The sequence below is a fragment of the Pseudorca crassidens genome, chromosome 20, assembly GCF_039906515.1.
Source record: "Pseudorca crassidens isolate mPseCra1 chromosome 20, mPseCra1.hap1, whole genome shotgun sequence".
In the NCBI taxonomy this organism is placed as follows: Eukaryota; Metazoa; Chordata; class Mammalia; order Artiodactyla; family Delphinidae; genus Pseudorca; species Pseudorca crassidens.
In genome coordinates this window covers 6,555,447-6,575,203 of record NC_090315.1, presented here as the reverse complement: position 1 = coordinate 6,575,203, position 19,757 = coordinate 6,555,447, and the positions used below count along the sequence as shown (strand labels likewise).

The following is a 19,757-nucleotide window of genomic DNA, read 5'->3' as shown; positions in this document are numbered from 1 at the left end:
TTAGGCAAAATGAGGCAACAGAGGAATGTTCCACACGAAGAAAGAAGACAAAAACCCAGAAGAAGAACTGACGTGGAGATACGCAATCTACCCGAGGAAGAGCTCAGAGTAATGATCGGAAAAACGATCAAACAATTCAGGAGGAGAATGGATGCACAGAATGAAAAATGAGGCTTTTGTTTTTTTGGGGGATATTTTGTTTTTTGGTTTTTTTGCGGTACGCGGGCCTCTCACTGTTGTGGCCTCTCCCGTTGCGGAGCACAGGCTCCGGACGCACAGGCTCAGTGGCCGTGGCTCACGGGCCCAGCCGCTCCGCGGCATGTGGGATCCTCCCGGACCGGGGCACGAACCCGTGTCCCCTGCATCGGCAGGTGGACTCTCAACCACTAGGCCACCAGGGAAGCCCGAAATGAGGCTTTTTAACAAAGATGTAGAAAACATAAGTAACCCCAAAACAGAATTGAAGAAATACTGAAATGAAAAATACAATAGAGGAAATCAATAATAGGCTAAATGAGGCAGAAGAATGGATCAGTGAGCTGGAAGACAGAGCGTGGAAATCACGCAAGTCCAGGAAGTGCAAAGAGTCCCATATCCACATAAAAACTACACATTCAAAAAGCATATGAAAAGATGCTCAACATCATGGGTTCTTCCACTTTGCACAGCTCGTTGGAGCACCTATTTACTAGGTGGGATGCTGCCCAATGCATGAATCATTCAATAAAGCCAATTAGATCTTTAAATTTGATTCAATTTTTGTACATCAATGGAAGTCAGAGTATGAAATTCATTGCTATGCTATTTGCACTACAGCCATCTGAGTATCCTGCAACAGAGTGGAGAGAATAACTCAAGTACAATTTATGAGTTTATAACCTCCAACTTGTATGTTATTTGATCCCATATTGGGAAGAAATCGTTATAGATTCTTTCAACACTGAGAACCTAATGGTGCACCCCTAGCTTCTGTTATAAGGTACTGAGGCAGGATAAAACTGTATTGGTAAAAGGAACATAATGCATCCAGGATTTAAAAGATGATTAAATTTTATTACTTAAAACAGGAGACCTATGGTACATTCTCCATAAAACAGTAGCAAAATGTAATGGCAGCAATTAAAATGTGAATCATAAACATACACATACTCCTGGTGCTTCTGATTAAATTTTACTCTGAAGATAACTGCTCTCTTCAATATCCAAAAATTAAGACAATTTCTTTCTTGGTCAGAAATGTAGACAACACATACGCTCATGCAATGGATAAAGTGATTAAGTTTTCTTGTGCATTGTTCCTACCACATCATCAGTCCCTAATAACCTGTCACTATCCTCCCACAAAAAGCCCAGTCCCTGCACGTCCTTCCTGCTTTGTTCATGGTCAGCTGGTAGAGCATTCTGCACTATACCCCCACTGGCTTATCTATGGAAGGGCACCCTGAATATAACCATGATGAGTCAAGTCACAGTTTTACACTATTCTCTGCCCCTCCCTGTTGCTAATCCACATGGTATTGAATGTGATAATTCAGGGTCCTTGTTTTTCCAGGGAACATGGATGTGCATGAACCACACCTAATGAAGTGGGCCCCCTCATGTTACTGATTCTTCCCAGAGACCATCAACAAAGGCCTGTAATGAAGAGATAAGATTATCTTCTCACCAAGGCCAAGCTCTTATGGCTCGCTACACAACAGGCCAAAAAATAGAGAGACTACTTTTGTGGGCAAGGAATAGTGATGTTATTCTGAAAGCCAGCAGACCGAGAAAACGGGGGACTAGCAATGCAAAGAATCACATGTCCTGAGTTAGAAATCAGGCTCTTTATAGTAAAAGGTGAGGGAGTAAAGTCCTGGTCCAGGTCAGACTCCTGTGAAATAAAATTCAACTATTACGACAAGACAGGAATATTTAAACATGAATTCCTCTCGGCCCTTTGGCCTCCTCTCTCCTCCCACTGTGAACTGTGTATTTGCATTATGCATCAAAGCAAACCTCCCCCATCAGCAGAATACATACTCAACCATAAAGAGCAACGTTCTCCTAACACCAACAGGAAAACTCCTTAAAAGATAGCATTCCTTCTTGATCTTGTAAGGGTCACACGACCCACTGCAATGATGCTTAGATCTGGATTATGTAAACTGTCAATAATACGTCATGTGTTGTACCACTCTCTGTCTTACAAAACTTATATAACTGGGCCTTGATTTCTTTTTTTTTCTTTTTTTTTTTTTGCTGTACACGGGCCTCTCACTGTTGTGGCCTGTTCCGTTGCAGAGCACAGGCTCTGGACGCGCAGGCTCAGTGGCCACGGCTCACGGGCCCAGCCGCTCCGCGGCATGTGGGATCTTCCCAGACCAGGGCACGAACCCGTGTCCCCTGCATCGGCAGGCGGACTCTCAACCACTGCGCCACCAGGGAAGCCCACACACCATATTTTAACACATTGTGACTTGAAATGATTCCGCAGTATATAATATCTCAGGTTAACCTCAGAGAACTAAAGACTTCTTTATTCCGAGTATGCATTCTCTGATGTGTGGTCTGTTGAAAAAAGTGCTGAGAAAACTCAACAAATTCATTACATTTGTAAGAATTCCCCCAAACATGAGTTTTTTTGTTGAACGCTGAGAATGCACTGATTCATGAAGAGTTTCCACGTATACACTTTATAACCTGTATGAATTCTCTCATGACACCAAACTTACTGGATGTATCCATGTTTACAACATTCATAACATCTGAAATCTTGTTCTCCAACACAAATCCTGTGTTCCACAGTTTTGTTCTTCAGTTACAAGCCTTCGCACGCATATTGCTTTGTGTGGTTTCTCTTAAAGATGTGTATTCTAAAGTCCAGTGCATGGGGAGGCCTGGATAAAGCCTCGATTCACATTTCCATGGCTTCTCTTCAACACGGACTCTCTGCTGCTCCCTAATACGTGAACTCAACGTAAAGGTTTTGCCACACTCATTGCCATTTGGGGGTTATCGCTCCAGTAGAACATACTGTGGTGTTTGGGTAAAATCCTTGCCACACACATTACATTTGTGCGGTTTCTCTCCACGATAAATATTCTGGTATTTAAGTACGAGTAAGCAATATATTAAATTTTGACACATTCATTGCATTTTAAAGAATGAAGTATTTGATGACCCCTGAGTTTAAGGCACAACCTAAACGCTTTGCAAAATTCAGTACATTTGTAACATGCTGTCCAGTGCAGACTACCTGATTATTGGTGTGATGTGAGCCATGAGAACAGATTTCTCACATTCATGGCACTGGTGAGGATTCTTTCCAGAATGCATTATCAACGGCCTGACCATATTAAATACATGTATCTGGGCTCTACCCAGTATGAATACTCTCAGGAAGCCTAAGACGTGAAGATTCATTATATTTGTAAGGGCTCTCAGCTGTATACATCAGCTGATGGCAAGTTAGGCCTGAAAGCACACTTAAGAACTTACCACATTTATTGCATTTCTCACAGTTCCTTCCAACATGAATTCTGTCATGGATCATAAGGTAAGCACTTTGACTAAACACTTTGAGACACTCATTGCATTTGTAATGTAACACTCCAGTATGAATTATCTGATCATAAGTGAGGCTTACACACATAAAAGCTTTGCCACACTCATGATATTTGTATAGTTTCTTTTCTACTTTGAGATTTAAAGACCTTCCCACATATAATACACTTACACAATTTCTCTCAGGTATGGATTTTCTGATGTTTAGTGAGGGTTGAGACCTCAGTGAACGCTCTTCCACACTCAAAACATTTGAAAGGTCTCTCTACCATATGTACTCTCTGATGACTTGTAAGGTGTGAATTTCGACTGAAGACCTTGCCACACTCATCACATCTGAAAGGCTTCTCTCCAGTATGAACTCTCCAATGAAGTTGAAGATGTGCTTTTTGACTAAAGGCCTTTCTACACTCATTACATGTGTAAGGTTTCTCTCCAGTATGAATCCTCTGATGTTTTGCAAGAGTTGCCTTTTCACTAAAGACCTTGCTGCACTCATTACATTTGTAAGGTTTCTCTCCGGTATGAATTCTCTGATGAGTTGAAAGGTGTGAACTGTAACTAAACAGCTTGCCACACTCATTACATTTATAAGGTTTCTCTCCAGTATGAACTCTCCGATGATCTGCAAGGTTTGATTTTCGACCAAAGACCCTGCCACATACTTCACATTTATATAATTTCTTTCCTGTATGAATTATCTTATGTCTACTGAGGTTTGAGTAGCGATTAAAGGTTTTGTCACACTCGTTACATTTGAAAGGTTTCTCCCCAGTATGAATTCTCTGATGATTTGCAAGGGCTGTTTTTTGACTGAATACCTTGCCGCACTCACTACATTTGTAAGGTTTCTTTCCCGTATGAATGCTCTCATGAACTGCAAGGTGTGACTTTGTACTAAAGCCCTTGACACATACATCACATTTATGTAATATCTCTTCTGAATAGATTATCTGATTATTCCTGACAATTGAGCCATGACTAAAGGTTTTCCCACACTCAGTACATTTAAAATCTCTTTCCCTGTGTGTTTTCTGATCTTGTGTCAGTACTAAAGGATGCATAACATCATTCCCATATACATTAGAAACGTTAGTTTGGACACGAGGAGGAATTCTTTGAAGTGGTGAAAATGAGAAACTATTGTTGATGGACCTCTCAACTTCATTACATTCAGAAATTAACCTGTCAGTTTGAAATACCTGCAGTTTACCCTGAAAGTTTAATCCAAGCCTATTTCCAACGGGCTTGATTCCTGCATCCCTTCTACCATGTGTATCTCTTCTATCAGTGAGATTTCCATTATGGGTTATAGGTATTCCTTTGTAATTTCTTTCATCATCTCTCCAATGACACTCAAAGTCATACATATTTTTCTGGATTTCCGTGAGGTAAAAATGTTTGATTTCACGACTTTTAGATCTTCCCAAGATCACTCTTTGAAATACTTCTCCTGGATCACTGTTCCCTTTGGGTTGTAATTGCTTGACCACATGTATTGGACAGATATCTACAAGACATAAAGAGCCATAGGGATAAATTCAAAATTAACTGTTTCATGTTGAATATATGATATTACACCAAAGGTAATACTTATACCAAACACAGTTGTAAAACTTCCCAACTATGTATTTTTTTTAATTTTTTTAAAAATTTGAAATTGCCCAATTATGATCTTAAAATTATTAGAAACACTAAAGCAATAGAATTGTTTACTAAAAAAAGAGTTATAAAATATAATTCAAATTGATTTTAGAGGAGACTACTTGCAAACCCGCTATGACAAAAACACTCATACAGGAAAAACGGACGTCAGCTCTCAAAAGAACGCAATTTTTCCACCATGACTCCAAAGCATGTACCAATTTACAGTAAACATACTGCTGTCTCTGAGAAAAATACATTATACTACAGATATATTCTGCATACCTGGTGTACATAAGTAAATGTTAATGAACACACAATAGACTGTAATGCTAAAAAATCCAAAACAAGCTTATCTAATAATATGTCGCTGTTTAGAATTATAAAACATATATACCATAGAGAAAAAGAATTCAATAGGACAGTTTTTATGAAAACAAAACATTTTTCTAAATATCTTCTACCAAATGACATACCCATAACAGGCATTCTGCAACATTAATAAGTAAAAAAACTTATAGAAATAATGAAAGACTTCAAAAAAATTACTAGATACAACATCAACATGCAAAAACCAACTGGGTTTCTAAACATTAAAAATGAACAGGGCAGGGCTTCCCTGGTGGCGCAGTGGTTGAGAGTCCACCTGCCGATGCAGGGGACACGGGTTCGTGCCCCGGTCCGGGAAGATCCCACATGCCGCGGAGCGGCTGGGCCCATGAGCCGTGGCCGCTGAGCCTGCACGTCCGGAGCCTGTGCTCCGCGACGCGAGAGGCCACAGCAGTGAGAGGCCCGCGTACCGGAAAAAAAAAAAAAAAAAAGAACAATCAAAGCAATTCAATTTACAATAGAATCAAAAAAGAAGAGTACTTAAACATGACATTATACAAGAAGGGAAGGATTTGTAACTACTGCAATTTGCAGTAGTTACAAAATAAAGACATCTGAAACATATTAGAGAAGACTTCTGAATAAAGATAAAGACTTCTGAAACACATTAGAGAAGACATATTAGACATATTAGAGAAGACTTCTGAAACATATTAGAGAAGACACAAATAAATGCAAAGATATCCCAAGTTCATGGATTTGAAGCTGATATTGTCAAGATGTCAATACTAGCCAAAGTTATCAGGATATTCAAAATAATCCCTAGTGTAATCCCAAATCCCAATACCGCTTTGCTGAAGAAACAGATGAATCAATCCTACAATTCCTGTGGAATTTCAGGACACAATGAATAGCAAAAAGAAGCTTGAAAACAAAGTCAGACAATTCACATTTCTTTATTTCAAAACTTTTTCCAAAGCTACACTAATCAAAGCAGTATGGTACTGGCATAAAGACAGAGAGACCTGTGGAACACAAGAGACTGAGAAAAATACTTTCGTGTATAAGGTCAAATGATGTTCCGCAAGGTTGTCAAGACCACATAATGGGGGAAGGGCAGTCTATGGAACAAAAGGTGTTGAGAAAACTGGATATCCACATGCACAAGAATTTAGTTGGACCATTATTGTATTAACTCAAAATGCTTCAAAGATCTAAACCTAAGTCCCTAGTGAATAAAACTCCTATAAGTAAATTTACAAAAAAAGATTAACATTGGATTCACCAATGATTTATCAGATGTAACAGCAAAAGCTCAGGCCAACAAACTAAAAACAGATAAATTGGACTACATCATAACTATTAACTATTGTGCACTAAACCATACTCAGCAGAGTGAAAAAACAATGTATGGTTTAATACAAAATATTTGTAAATCATATATTCAATAATAGTTTAACATCAAGAATATTTATTTAATAAATAAATTTGTTGTTTTTTTTTTTTTTTTAAAAAAAGACCCCAAAATTCCAACTATAGTTTGTGACAAGGAGAGACTCTCCATTGCCAAATGCCTGGAAGCTATCCTGCCATTTTCCAGTGATGTAGTGACATTCAGAGCCGAAGTATGTTGCAGAGAAAGTAAGATTTGTGCTACTTCCGACTTGACAACTGACACCCTATATTCTCCAGTTAGAATTTGTTCTCAACCAAAAATAATATATTTTTCTTTGATGAGTGATCTTGGGACTTCCCTTGTGGCACAGTGGTTAAGAATCCACCTGCCAATGTAGGAGACACCAGTTCGAGCCCTGGTCCGGGAACTAAGATCCCACATGCCGCGGAGCAACTAAGCCCATGCGCCACAACTACTGAAGCCCGCATGCCTAGAGCCCATGCTCTGCAACAAGAGACGCCACCGCAGTGAGAAGCCCACACACCACAACAGAGTAGCCCCCTCTCACCACAACTAGAGAAAGCCCACGCACAGCGACAAAGACCCAACACGCAGCCAAAAAAAAAAAAATTAAATAATAAAAATAATTTTAAAATTTTTTAAAATTAATAAAAATTAAATAGCAGCCGGTATTTTCCATCTTCTGATTATATCTTCCAAATACAACAGACATGAAACCAGGACAGGGTCAGGGGTTAGACACTAGAGGCATCAGCTTTGATCTATATGGACTAAAAACTGAGCATCCAATAGAATCAAGTCCATAAGGAGAGAAGAGGGGGCTAGACAAGCCAATAACACAGCCCGCCTCATGCTCCTCAAAGTCAAGCAACAACCAGTTCACAGCAGCCAGATGATGAGTGTTGTGGATCTTGATAAAGACCTTGCCTTTGTCTCTATAGGAGCTGCAGCAACACTGGAGGGTGAAAGAATACATTTTACATTTGGAAGGATAGAGTGATAACTCGAGTAGAAGAAAAGTCTCCTCTGAGAGTTTAATAAAGAAACTTTGGTTTTCCCAAAGAACGCTCCACCATGAGAAGCGTTTCCCAAACACTATTAATGTTGTGGCTTCCTCTCTGCCCTGAGATCCCACCCGTGTTCACACTTTTAATACATTCCTACCCATTTGGTTTTTTTGCTATTTTCACACCACTCACCAGAGTCCTGGACTCTTCCTCTTGCTCCAAAAATGGAGATAATGTTCAGATCAGAAAAAGAAATTTCTGCTTATCAGAACAAAGAAATGTAAATTGGTGTGGTTTTTCCAAAACCACAGCTCTTTGTTCAGCTGAGGAGTGAGGACATTACAGGTGGGTCAGGAAAAATATTTCACAAATTCATCCACCTCCTCCTTCTAAATGCATTGGGAACAGTGTAATGCATATATCTAACACTCTTCCAAGAAATAGTCAGTCAAAGCCACAGGGCAGAAGACAAGAAACTGGATATCTTTTAAAAGTCTGCCATTGAGCTTTATACATAATTAAGCTCTTGAACAACCCCTAATGTAACATGAAATGGGCAGATCATCTGAAGAAAGGGTCAGTTTAAACTCGTGATGCCACATCACGTCTGTGTCAACAGGGCTTTCAGATCACATGAAGAAAACAGGGCCTCCCAAGAAGCACACAGGGAAAAATGCAAAACACCCAAGGGGAGATCCCAACTTCTAGAGGGAAGTTATCCTCACCCACAGAGATCAGGTTCCTGTAGGTCTCCAACATCACGTCCCTGTACAGGGCCCTCTGACCAGGGTCCAGGCATTCCCACTCCTCCTGAGAGAATTCAATGACCACATCCTTGAAGGTCAACCATTCCTGAAATGAAAATACATTTCAACAACAGGTCATGAGAAGGGTTATCTTCATACAAAATGGGAAGATGAGAGAGGGGTAAGGATCGATTTGGTTCAAGTATATGTTCTGAAAGATCTGTGTTAAGGTATTTGGAGCAAATACTGTGTCCCTTATTTTAAATTCTTATGCTTTTTCATAAGAGATTATCATATCATCCAATAAATATGGATTTGTCATCTTTGTGGAGAATCTATAAAACATATATAAATAATACTAAACAACGGGTTGTCTATGCAGAAGTGTCAGATCTATGTTCTAAACATTGAGTGATATTCAATATTTAAATAAGTTACACTATGAATGGCAGCTTCAGAGATGACAAAGTCCACAATGGCTTTAAAGAAAACTCAAAATCTTCAATTATGATAATGATAGAAACAGCAATGACTAAAAGTGTTTGAATACTTCCTATAGACAAAACATTACTCAAAATAAGTACTTTACAAGCACGAACTTCTTATCAATATAACAGCTCATTCGAGAAAGATATGTTCCCATCTTACAGAGCAGAAAACTGTGTCAGAGACACAAAGAGAAACTCGAACCAAGTCAAGAAGCTAAGCAATGACACAGCAAGCACCTGAACTCAGGTGGTTGAGCCCTGGAATTGAAGCTTAAAAATCAGTTAAGTAAAGGAGAGCATTAAAAGTTCACTGACACTTTGTTATACAGCAGAAACTAACACACCACTGTAAAGCAATTATACTCCAATAAAGATGTTTAAAAAAAAAAAAGTACATTGACAGAGGGATCCCTGAGAAAAGCTTTAAAGACATTCAAGGTGAATGACATGGAATAGCATGAAAGGTCATTATAGATGTGGGCACACAAGCACATGCACATAAAATGTTAGTAATCTTACTACTATTTAAACCATTAACGTGATGGTGTAGAAAAAATTCAAGGCCACGGAACATATATATGTGTGTATATATATATATATATATATATACACCTTGGTTAGGGCATTTATTTCTTTTACTTCGGATTGCAGACACTTGCTTATGTATATGTACCTTAAATCATTAAAACAAGGATTCAAATCTGTTTCATCTCTTCATGTCTTCTATTACTTAAATAGGTCTTTTTTTATTAGTTATCCATTTTATACATATTAGTGTATATATATCAATCCCAATCACCCAATTCATCCCACCACCAAGGCCACGGAATATATTGAAGATATAATTTCAACTGCAAAAAGATATATACTTTTGAAATCATGTCTTTTATCTAAATGAATGGCTTGCACATCCATGGCACCCATCACACAGATCAACACAAAATCAACTGGAACGAGAAGACTTATCTCTTTACATATTTCAGGACAATTTTTTTTATCATCAGTTTTTTTTGTTTTCCACTAATAAAAACATTGACACAAAATTAGAGAAGTTTAGTGTTATACACTATTTTCACAGATTAAGAAAATTATCACAGTGGTAAAGTTAAAAACTTCTTGGAGAATTAAAAATCATGACAAAAAAAGCGTATGGAAAAAATATATTGTTATTAAGCAAGAACATTTCACCAAACGTCATGAAAAGTAAACACTTGATACGTATCCTCTGTAATTACAGTGAAATAAAGGGGGCTGGCCAGGGCACCAACCTTTCACCACTGCTCAGTGTGCCTGAGCAGGGACCACTAGAGGAAGTAACAGGAGGAAAAAAGGAAGACCAAGTGTAAGAGACACAGAGAGAGTGTGTCAGACAGTTGGAAATGTGAACATTCACACATCAAATGAGACGGAAAAGCTAAAGGTGAAAGAAAGGAAAAAGATATTCCATACTAAAGAGAGCAGGGCTGAGTATATTATATCACACAAAACAAAGGCAAAAACTGACAGAAGGCACAAAGGATATTATACAATCTTAAACGAGTCAATTCACTAAGAAGATATAACAGTTATAAATATATACATTAGAGCTTCCCCCCAAATGAAGCAAACGTTAACAGAAATCAAGAGGAAAACAGGGACTTCCCTGATGGCGCAGTGGTTAAGAATCCACCTGCCAATACAGGGGACACGGGTTTGAGCCCTGGTCCGGGAAGATCCCACATGCTGCGGAGCAACTAAGCCCGTGTGCCACAACTACTGAGCCTGTGCTCTAGAGCCTGCAAGCCACAACTACTGAGCCCGTGTGCCACAACTGAAGCCCGCACGCCTAGAGCCCATGCTCCGCAACAAGAGAAGCCACCGCAGTGAGAAGCCCACGCACCGCAACGAAGAGTAGCCCCTGTTTGACGCAACTAGAGAAATCCCACATGCAGCAACGAAAACCCAACACAGCCAAAAATTAATTAATTAATTAAAAAAAAAAAGGGGGGAACAGCAGCACAGTTAACAATATGACACTTCAATACCTCCATTTTACTTGAAGGCTATAATAAAAGAGAAATCTACATGGCTAAATGGTTACAACAGAAAGAGAAAAGATCTCCACTCAAGAATTTTTTACATCTCAATGAAGCAGAAAGAGAACAAACTGAATCCAACTTTGGCAGAACAAAAGAGTTAAATAAGAAAGATTCAGGGCTTCCCTGGTGGCGCAGTGGTTAAGAGTCCGCCTGCCGATGCAGGGGACACGGGTTCGTGCCCCGGTCTGGGAGGATCCCACATGCCACGGAGCGGCTGGGCCCGTGGGCCATGGCCGCTAAGCCTGCGCGTCCGGAGCCTGTGCTCTGCAACGGGAGAGGCCACAATGGTGAGAGGCCCGCGTACCGCAAAAAAAAAAAAAAAGGAAGATTCAGATCCTACAAACCCACTCCTAAGCATATATCGGGAGAAAACCATAATTCGAAAAGATACATGCACCCCAATGTTCACTGCAGCACTATTTACAATACCCAAGACATGTAAGCAACCTAAATGTCCACTAACAGATGAATGGATAAAGATGTGGTGTATGCATGTGTGTGTGTGTATATATATATATATATATGTATATATACACACACACACACACACACACACACACACATATATATACACATACACGATGGAATATTACTCAGCCATAAAAACAAATGAAATAATGCCATTTGCAGCAAAATGGATGGAACTAGAGATTATCACACTAAGTGAAGTAAGCCAGACAGAGAAAGACAAATATATCACTTATATGTGAAACTGAAGGAAAGAAGATACAATTGAACTTACATATGAAACAGAAATAGACCCACAGACATAGTAAAGAAAGTTAGGGGTGACCAAAGCAGAAGGGAGGGGCATAAATTAGGATTTGGTATTAACATATACACACTATTTTGTATAAGATAGATAACCAACAAGGACCTACTATATAGCACGGGGAACCATACTCAGTATTTTGTAATAACCTGTAAGGGGAAAGGATCTGAAAAAGAATATATATAAAATTGAGTCATTTTGTTGTACACCCAAAACTAACCAAACACTGTAAACCAACAATACTGCATATAGGGATATATGTGTATGTATAGCTGATTCACTTTGTTATAAAGCAGAAACTAACACACCATTATAAAGCAATTATACTCCAATAAAGATGCTAAAAAAAAATACTTCAGTAAAAAATTGCTAAGTAGTTCGACATCACTAATTATTAAAGAAATGCAAATCAAAACTACAATGAGCTATCACCTCACACCAGTCAAAATGGCTACCATCAAAAAATCCACAAACAGGGCTTCCCTTGTGGCACAGTGGTTGAGAGTCCGCCTGCCGATGCAGGGGACACGGGTTCGTGCCCCGGTCCAGGAAGATCCCACATGCCGTGGAGCGGCTAGGCCCGTGAGCCATGGCCACTGAGCCTGCGCGTCCAGAGCCTGTGCTCCGCAACGGGAGAGGCCACAACAGTGAGAGGCCTGCGTACCGCAAAAAAACAAAAAAAACAAAAAAAAAAACCCACAAACAATAAATGCTGGAGAGGGTGTGGAGAGAAGGGGACACTCCTGAACTGCTGGTGGGAATGTAAATTGGTACAGCCACTATGGAGAAGACTATGGAGGTCCCTTAAAAAAAAAACAAAAATAGAGCTATCATATGACACTGCAATCCCACTCCTGGGTATATATCCAGAGAAAAACATGGTCCGAAAGGATACATGCACCCCAGTGTTCACTGAAGCACTGTTTACAAGAGCCAAGGCATGGAAGCAACCTAAATATCAACAGAATAATAGATAAAGAAGATGTGGTACGGGGCTTCCCTGGTGGCGCAATGGTTAAGAATCCACCTGCCAATGCAGGGGACACAAGTTCGAGCCCTGGTCCGGGAAGATCCCACATGCCACGGGGCAACTAAGCCCACGTGCCACAACTACTGAGGCTGCGCTCTAGAGTCCGTGAGCCACAACTACTGAGCTCACATGCCACAACTACTGAAGCCCATGCACCTAGAGCCCATGCTCCGCAACAAGAGAAGCCACCGCAATGAGAAGCCCACGCACTGCAATGAAGAGTAGTCCCCACTCACCGCAACTAGAGAAAGCCCGCGTGCAGCAACAAAGACCCAAGGTGGCCAAAAATAAATAATAAAATAAAATTAAAATAAAGAAGATGTGGTACATATATACAATGGAATATTACTCAGCCATTAAAAAGAATGAATTAATGCCATTTGCAGCAACATGGATAGACCTAGAGATTGTCATACTGAAGTAAGTCAGACACAGAAAGAAATATCATATGGTATCACTTATATGCGGAACCTAAAAAGAAATGATACGGAGCTCTGGTACCCTGAGTCAGAATAGCTCCACAAGTGATGGAGAGCGATCTGTTTCCAGCCAAAGCAGCAGCAGCATTCCCTCTCAGGTAACAACGGTAGGGTCTGGAAAAATTTCTGAACCAGAAGCTCCAGATAAACATGATTCAGCATCCTATGTTTCTTCGTTGTTGAAATCCAGTGTGAACAGTCATGTGACCCAATCTACTGATTCCAGAGAACAAAGTGGATCCCCGAAAAAGAGTGCTTTGGAAGGCTCTTCAGTCTCAGCCTCTCAAAGCATTTCAGAGATTGAGGTGCCCTTGTTGGGCTTCTCAGGAAGCTCAGAAGTAGAGTTGCCACCGTTGTCTTCTAAACCTAGTTCAGAGACAGCTTCAAGAGGTTAACTCCCAGAACTAGTTCAGAGGCAAGTGTTTTGTCATCTGTTTCTAAAAACAGTTCCTCATCAGGCACATCTTTACTAACCCCCAAAAGCACCACCTCAGCAAACACGATGCTGACTTCCAAAAGCACTTCACAGGTAGCTGCATCACTGTTAGCTTCCAAGAACAGCTCCCAGACCAGTGGCTCTCTGGTTTCCAAAAGCACTTCCATAGCAGGTGTGTCCCAGCTGGCTTCTAAGAGTAGTTCTCAGACCAGCACGTCACAGCTGCCTTCTGAAAGTACTTTGCAATCGAGCGAGAGTTCTGTCAGATTCTCTTGTTGCAAGTTAACCAATGAAGATGTGAAACCGAAGCAGCCTTCTGTCAATAGACTGTACAAAATGGTGGCATGGAAGTTGGTGGCCGTTGGTGACTTCAGTCCCAGCATGAATCATGGAGAGCTCCTAAACGCAGCTATCAAGGCTCTGAAAGCAACACTGGATGTGTCTCTTGTCCCACTAATAGAGCTGGCAGATCTGCCTCAAAATAAGAGCTCTCAAGAAAGTATTGTTTGTGAACTGAGATGTACGTCTGTGTATTTGGGCACTGGCTGTGGAAAAAGCAAAGAAAACGCAAAAGCAGTTGCATCAAGAGAAGCCTGGAAGTTATTTCTCAAGAAAAAGATGGTGGTAAAAATATGTAAAAGGAAATACAGAGGCAGTGAAACAGAAGACTTAGTACTCCTCGATGAAGAGTCAAGGCCTGTAAACTTACCTCCAGCATTAAAACATCCTCAAGAATTACTATAATACGTCCAAAATATCACTGCGTACAATATCTGGTATTTGAAGAGAAAAACTTGCTTACTTTTGTATAATATGAAACACAGGCTTTCACAAATGTTGTATTGCTTTTTTCCAGTTTTGCAGAAAATCTACATTCTAGTTCTCTTCATACAGTGGAAGTTGTAAATAACTTGTGAATGACAGTATACATTAAAAGGTTTATGCATTAACAGCATACCAATATGCTGTTTTATTTGCTGAAGAAAATACTGTCTTCTATTTCTAATGACACATTAGGTAGAATGTGTAATTCTGTAGTCTTAATTTTTGTACTACTTTGAATTTGGTGAAAATGTATTGTCTACCATGCTTTATTTTTCTAGCTGAATAATCCTTCACATCAAAGAAAAGGAGACCATAGTATCTGAATGTCTGAAAGTCTGTGAAGCTTAAGGTTTTAAGAATGTTGCCCATAATGCTGAACATGTCTGTTAAAGAATAAAAGAGAAAATAGTTGCCTCAGACTAAAAAAAAAAAAAAAGAAATCCAAAGATACAAATAAATCTATACTCATGGACTGGAAGTCTCAAAACTCTTGAAATGTCCAAACTACCCAAACTGTTCTACATATTCAATGCAACCATTATCAAAATCACAATGGCAATTTTTGCAGAAATAGAAGGAACACAGGCCAGACACCACAGAAACTCGAGGGACCGCAAATTGCCAAAACACTCTTGAATAAGAAGAAAGATGGAGGCCACCCTTTAATTTTCAAAACATATTATAAAGTAATCAAGATGGTGTGGTACTGGCATAAACACAGATATATAAACCAATGGAACAGAAGAGAACGCTCAGAAATGATCCTTTGTATATATTTAAAATCTACTGATACTAAGGATGCTAAGACTACACAGTGGAAAAAAGACACCTGCCATTAACAAATGGGGCTGGGAGGGCTTCCCTGGTAGCATAGTGGTTAAGAACCTGCCTGCCAATGCAGGGGACATGGGTTTGAGCCCTGGTCCAGGAAGATCCCACATGCTGCAGAGCAACTAGAGCCCACGAGCCACAACTACTGAGCTGGCGTGCCACATGCCTAGAGCCCATGCACCACAACAACAGAAGCCCATGCACCACAACAAAGAGTAGCCCCCGCTTGCCACAACTAGGGAGAAGCCTGCGTGCAGCAAAGAAGACCCAATGCAACCAAAAATAAATAAATAAATAAATAAAATTTATAGCAAAACAAAACAAATGGTACTGGGAAACTGGATGCCTGGATGTGATAAACAATGAAGAGGAAACCTTACCTTCATCAAATGTAAAAATTGTGATAAACAATGTGATAAACAATGAAGAGGAAGGATGTGATAAACAATGAAGAGGAAACCTTACCTTCATCAAACGTAAAATGTGATAAACAATGAAGAGGAAACATTGTGATGTTTAACATTGTGATAAATGTTTAACATTGTGATAAATGTTTAATGTTATAAATGATAAACAATGTTTATCATTGTGATAAACAATGAAGAGGAAACCTTACCTTCATCAAACGTAAAAATTTCTCTGTGCCAAAGAACAAAACCAGCACAGTGAAAATACAAAATCTGAAGAATGAATGTGATGAAAGTGATTTAAGGAATTTCCACCTCTCAGACATTTAGACTGATTTCATAGTTTGAAATAGATGATGGAATAAAACACCCTCTATCACTGATGTCTGGTTCTGAATTTTTCATTCTGTTCCCAATCATTAAGATTCTGAAGTCAGTGACTCACTCATTTAGCTTAACTGCCTTAGAAAAAGTCAGAACAAATTTCCCCTTGTTGGTCTCCTCCCAGATTTTACCAGGCATTGTGCACCTAATAACTGACTTTCATGTGCAGCTTCTTTATCCTGGTTTACGGAGAGCAGACAGTCCATCCAGATGGGGCCCTAAACAACCCCTCCCACCCAATAGCACTGACGCTCTGCCTGAATCTGTGGGTGTGAAGCCCTGCCCAGCACTGCACCCAGTGGAGCCTCTTCACAAGTTCCAGGTCACTGGGTCATGGGGAGACGGGATCTAAGTGGAGATGACAGGCCCTGAGGGAAGGACCCGGGTGGGTGTGAATGTACAGGTGTTAGGCAGGATAGTTCAGAGATTAGCGAGTCCAAAGAATGGCATTTCAGGAAGCACAGACAGAAGAAAAAACTGAGAATATGACTTTACCTGAGAAAGAGCCATTTCCGACTCCTTTTCTTTCCTCTCCCTCCTCTTCAGGGCTTCTTCCTCAGACAACGTTGAGTCTTTAGAGGTTGACCTTGAAAGTTGAAAACAGGCTGTTTAATGCTTGGAATCGACACACCCCCTTCCTGAGTCACCACCACACACACAGGGAAGCCCTCAGCATGTGCAACAGACGGTCTTCTGCTGCCCACTGTCCCAGGAGGGGCTCAGGACAGTAAACTCGTAAAAGACCAACAGGTGAGTTTTCCCACCCTTTCTTCAGACCTCGCTCCCCTCCTGGTGAGGCCCTCACGTACCCAGCAGCAGCGGGCACCTCAGCGGGACCCGACGATCCCCTGCAGGTCACAGACCAGTCCTGATCCATCCCCACGCAGAGCAGAGCCCTCACCCTCAGCCCAGATCTCAGCCCTCAGGAACGGGGGGACCCAGAGTCCTGATGCTCAGTGATGGATCCAGATTAGAGTTAATGGGGGCACCTTAAATATTACTGAGCTTTGGCCTCACACCGACGATCTGAAGAAGAATCCCTCATTAGAGGGCACAAAACATGTATATGCATAAAGCCTCATCGATCTAATATGAAGCCTGGGTTGAGCACCACTCAGCAGTGGCAAGGCCAGCACAGCCCTCACTTTCTTTTTCTTTCCCAGCTTAACTGAGGTAGGATTGATGAGTAACAACCGTGTACATGTGAGGCATATAATGTGATTATTTGATAGATGTATATTCACTGTGTAATAATTATCACAATAGTTTACACTTCCATCAACTTACAATTACCATTTAATTTCTGTGTAGTGAGAACACTTGAGTGTTACGCTCAGAGCAAACTCCAAGTACACAGAAACACAGTGTGATTAACTATAGTCTGCATGCTGTACATTAGATATACATGTGGTACTTTTTCATTTTACACCTGAACGTTTGTAACCTCTGACCAACCCCACCCCATTTACCCCACCATCCAACCCCTCCTAATACCCTTTATACTCTATGGCCCTATGAGTAAGACATTTCTACTTTCCACCTATAATATCTGCCTTTTTCTGTCATAATAATGTCATAATTTATGGCTGAAATAAATTTTCTATATCCATTCATTTGTCAGACATTTTAGTTCTTTCTACATCTTGGCTGTTGTGAATAATACAGTAATGTTCATTGCAGTGCAAATATTTCCCTCGCTATAATGATTTCATTTCCCTTGGATATCTAGCCAGAGGTGGATAACATAAGCGGATAAACTTTAAATGTTTTACATTCTAAAGCAACAAATTAAAATATCACAACTCAATCACCCATATCCAAAGAACTCACCCCCCATCTGTATCCAGTTTCCCCCTCTACCTGACTACTATGTGTTTCTATTTCATTCTTTATCTATCTCCCTATTTCTCTCTTTGTTCCCCTCTACTCTCCTGCTGTGTCTGCCCTGTTATTTATTTTATCACACCTGTCCTGCCCCAACTTTTCTGATTGTCCTAAATAGCCATATATTTCTGCCTCTTTCTTCCTCCATCTCCGCTCCCGCTCTGCCCTCCAGGTTACATTCCTTCTACTCCTGTTACACTCCCACTCTATGGCACCCCAGACGGCTATGCTTCCTTCCTGCTCTGTCTTCCTCTGCTCTTCTAGTCAACACCTGTCCTCTGTGTCTCTCCCAGGACCACGATGCTCCGAAGGCCTTACTTCTAACTCTTTTATCCTCTCCCCCCACTCTCTGTGAAGTGCTCTCACCACTGCTGTCCCTCCTGCTACAGCTGACGCAGGGCCCCTGTCCCCATGTTGCTCTCCAAACCCAGGAGATCACACTCCTTTATTCACTTCTCTATTTTATCCACCCGCTACTTTAAGAGCTAAATCTGTTTCATTTTACTATCCCTTTGAGAACAATTTCCAGCGAGATGAACTTGTGAGGGAAGAATACTGGGTGTCACACGGTTGGCCCTGGTCACCTCCCCCTACACAGGGTGAACGGAAGAGCTGACTAGAAGAGGAGGCTTGCGGAGCACAAGTACCGGCCTGAGGAGACGCGAGGACAGAGGCGCTGGGGGGGGGGGGGGTCTCCGGAGGGGGACGGAGTCTCCAGAATCCCCGGACCCGGGAGAGGACGCGGCCTGTCCGGGAGCGCGGCGGCCGGCGCTGCCCTCTGGGGCGGGGGAGAGAGCGAAGCTGCGGGCGCGCGAATCCACCTCGCAGAAGGGGACTTTACAAGGGGCAGACGAAGTAATAAATGATTGTAAGCAGGAAAATGTCGCGAAAGGCGGTGTCTCAGTGGACCGAAGGCCGAAAAGCAAAGGGCAAGGACCCTCACAGCGATTTCAAACCCAAAGGAAATTAATACTCGACCTGTAACGGCGACTTCTGGATTTACTTGGGGCGGACGGCGGCGCTGGGCTATTACGCCCGCAGAACCTCGGAGACCCTAAAGATGGAGTAAGGGGGACCGCGCAGCACAGACTTAACACTAGAAGGAAAAACTTAAGCCCCGCTGTGCGACCTTCACTCTCAGGTCTCCCCTTCCGCTTCCGCAAGAAACTGCTCACGCAGCGCGTACTTCAGAGGCGAGGCTTCTAGGCGGGACTTGGGCGGAGCGCTGAAAGTGAGAGGCGGGGCGAGGAGAGTCCAGGTCTGAGCCCGAGAGCCCGAAAGGCGGGACAGGGGGTAAGGGGGGCAGTCAGGGAATGGTGCTTCCCAGTACTTTGAAACCCCTTAAGTTACTGGCTGTTACAGTTTTCAGGTAAAAGCTTACAGCTTTGGGGACCAGTTATGTTGGAAACTAGGATGTTTCCTCCTAACAAGTAGAAAATGATTTTAATAAAAA

The 19,757-nt window shown here is 41.2% G+C and overlaps 2 protein-coding genes across 2 annotated transcripts; one reads left to right on the top strand and one right to left on the bottom strand.

Moving 5' to 3' along the window:
* Window positions 1-1,032: 1,032 nt before the first annotated feature.
* On the bottom strand, window positions 1,033-19,487 carry LOC137214817 (zinc finger protein 160-like). The gene is made up of 5 exons (XM_067719105.1): window positions 19,283-19,487; window positions 16,916-17,006; window positions 8,670-8,796; window positions 8,137-8,202; window positions 1,033-5,056 (listed from the first exon to the last, which is right to left on the bottom strand). The coding sequence occupies exons 2-5, from the start codon at window positions 16,928-16,930 to the stop codon at window positions 3,729-3,731; spliced, it is 1,536 nt and encodes a 511-aa protein (XP_067575206.1). The 5' UTR covers window positions 16,931-17,006; window positions 19,283-19,487; the 3' UTR covers window positions 1,033-3,728.
* On the top strand, window positions 13,540-15,004 carry LOC137215399 (CDKN2A-interacting protein-like). Its single transcript, XM_067720642.1, is given in 2 exon segments — window positions 13,540-13,927; window positions 13,930-15,004. Coding segments are annotated over 2 exon segments (1,176 nt in total). The 3' UTR covers window positions 14,718-15,004.
* Window positions 19,488-19,757: the final 270 nt, after the last annotated feature.

Excerpts from the sequence above, each read along its gene's own strand:
- LOC137214817 (XM_067719105.1), bottom strand. Across the intron at positions 8,203-8,669 it reads CAGGAACCTGATCTCTGTGG|AAATTTCTTTTTCTGATCTG; the intron begins GTGAGGATAACT and ends TCTGATAAGCAG. Across the intron at positions 5,057-8,136 it reads AGGAAGAGTCCAGGACTCTG|ATATCTGTCCAATACATGTG; the intron begins GTGAGTGGTGTG and ends TATGTCTTGTAG.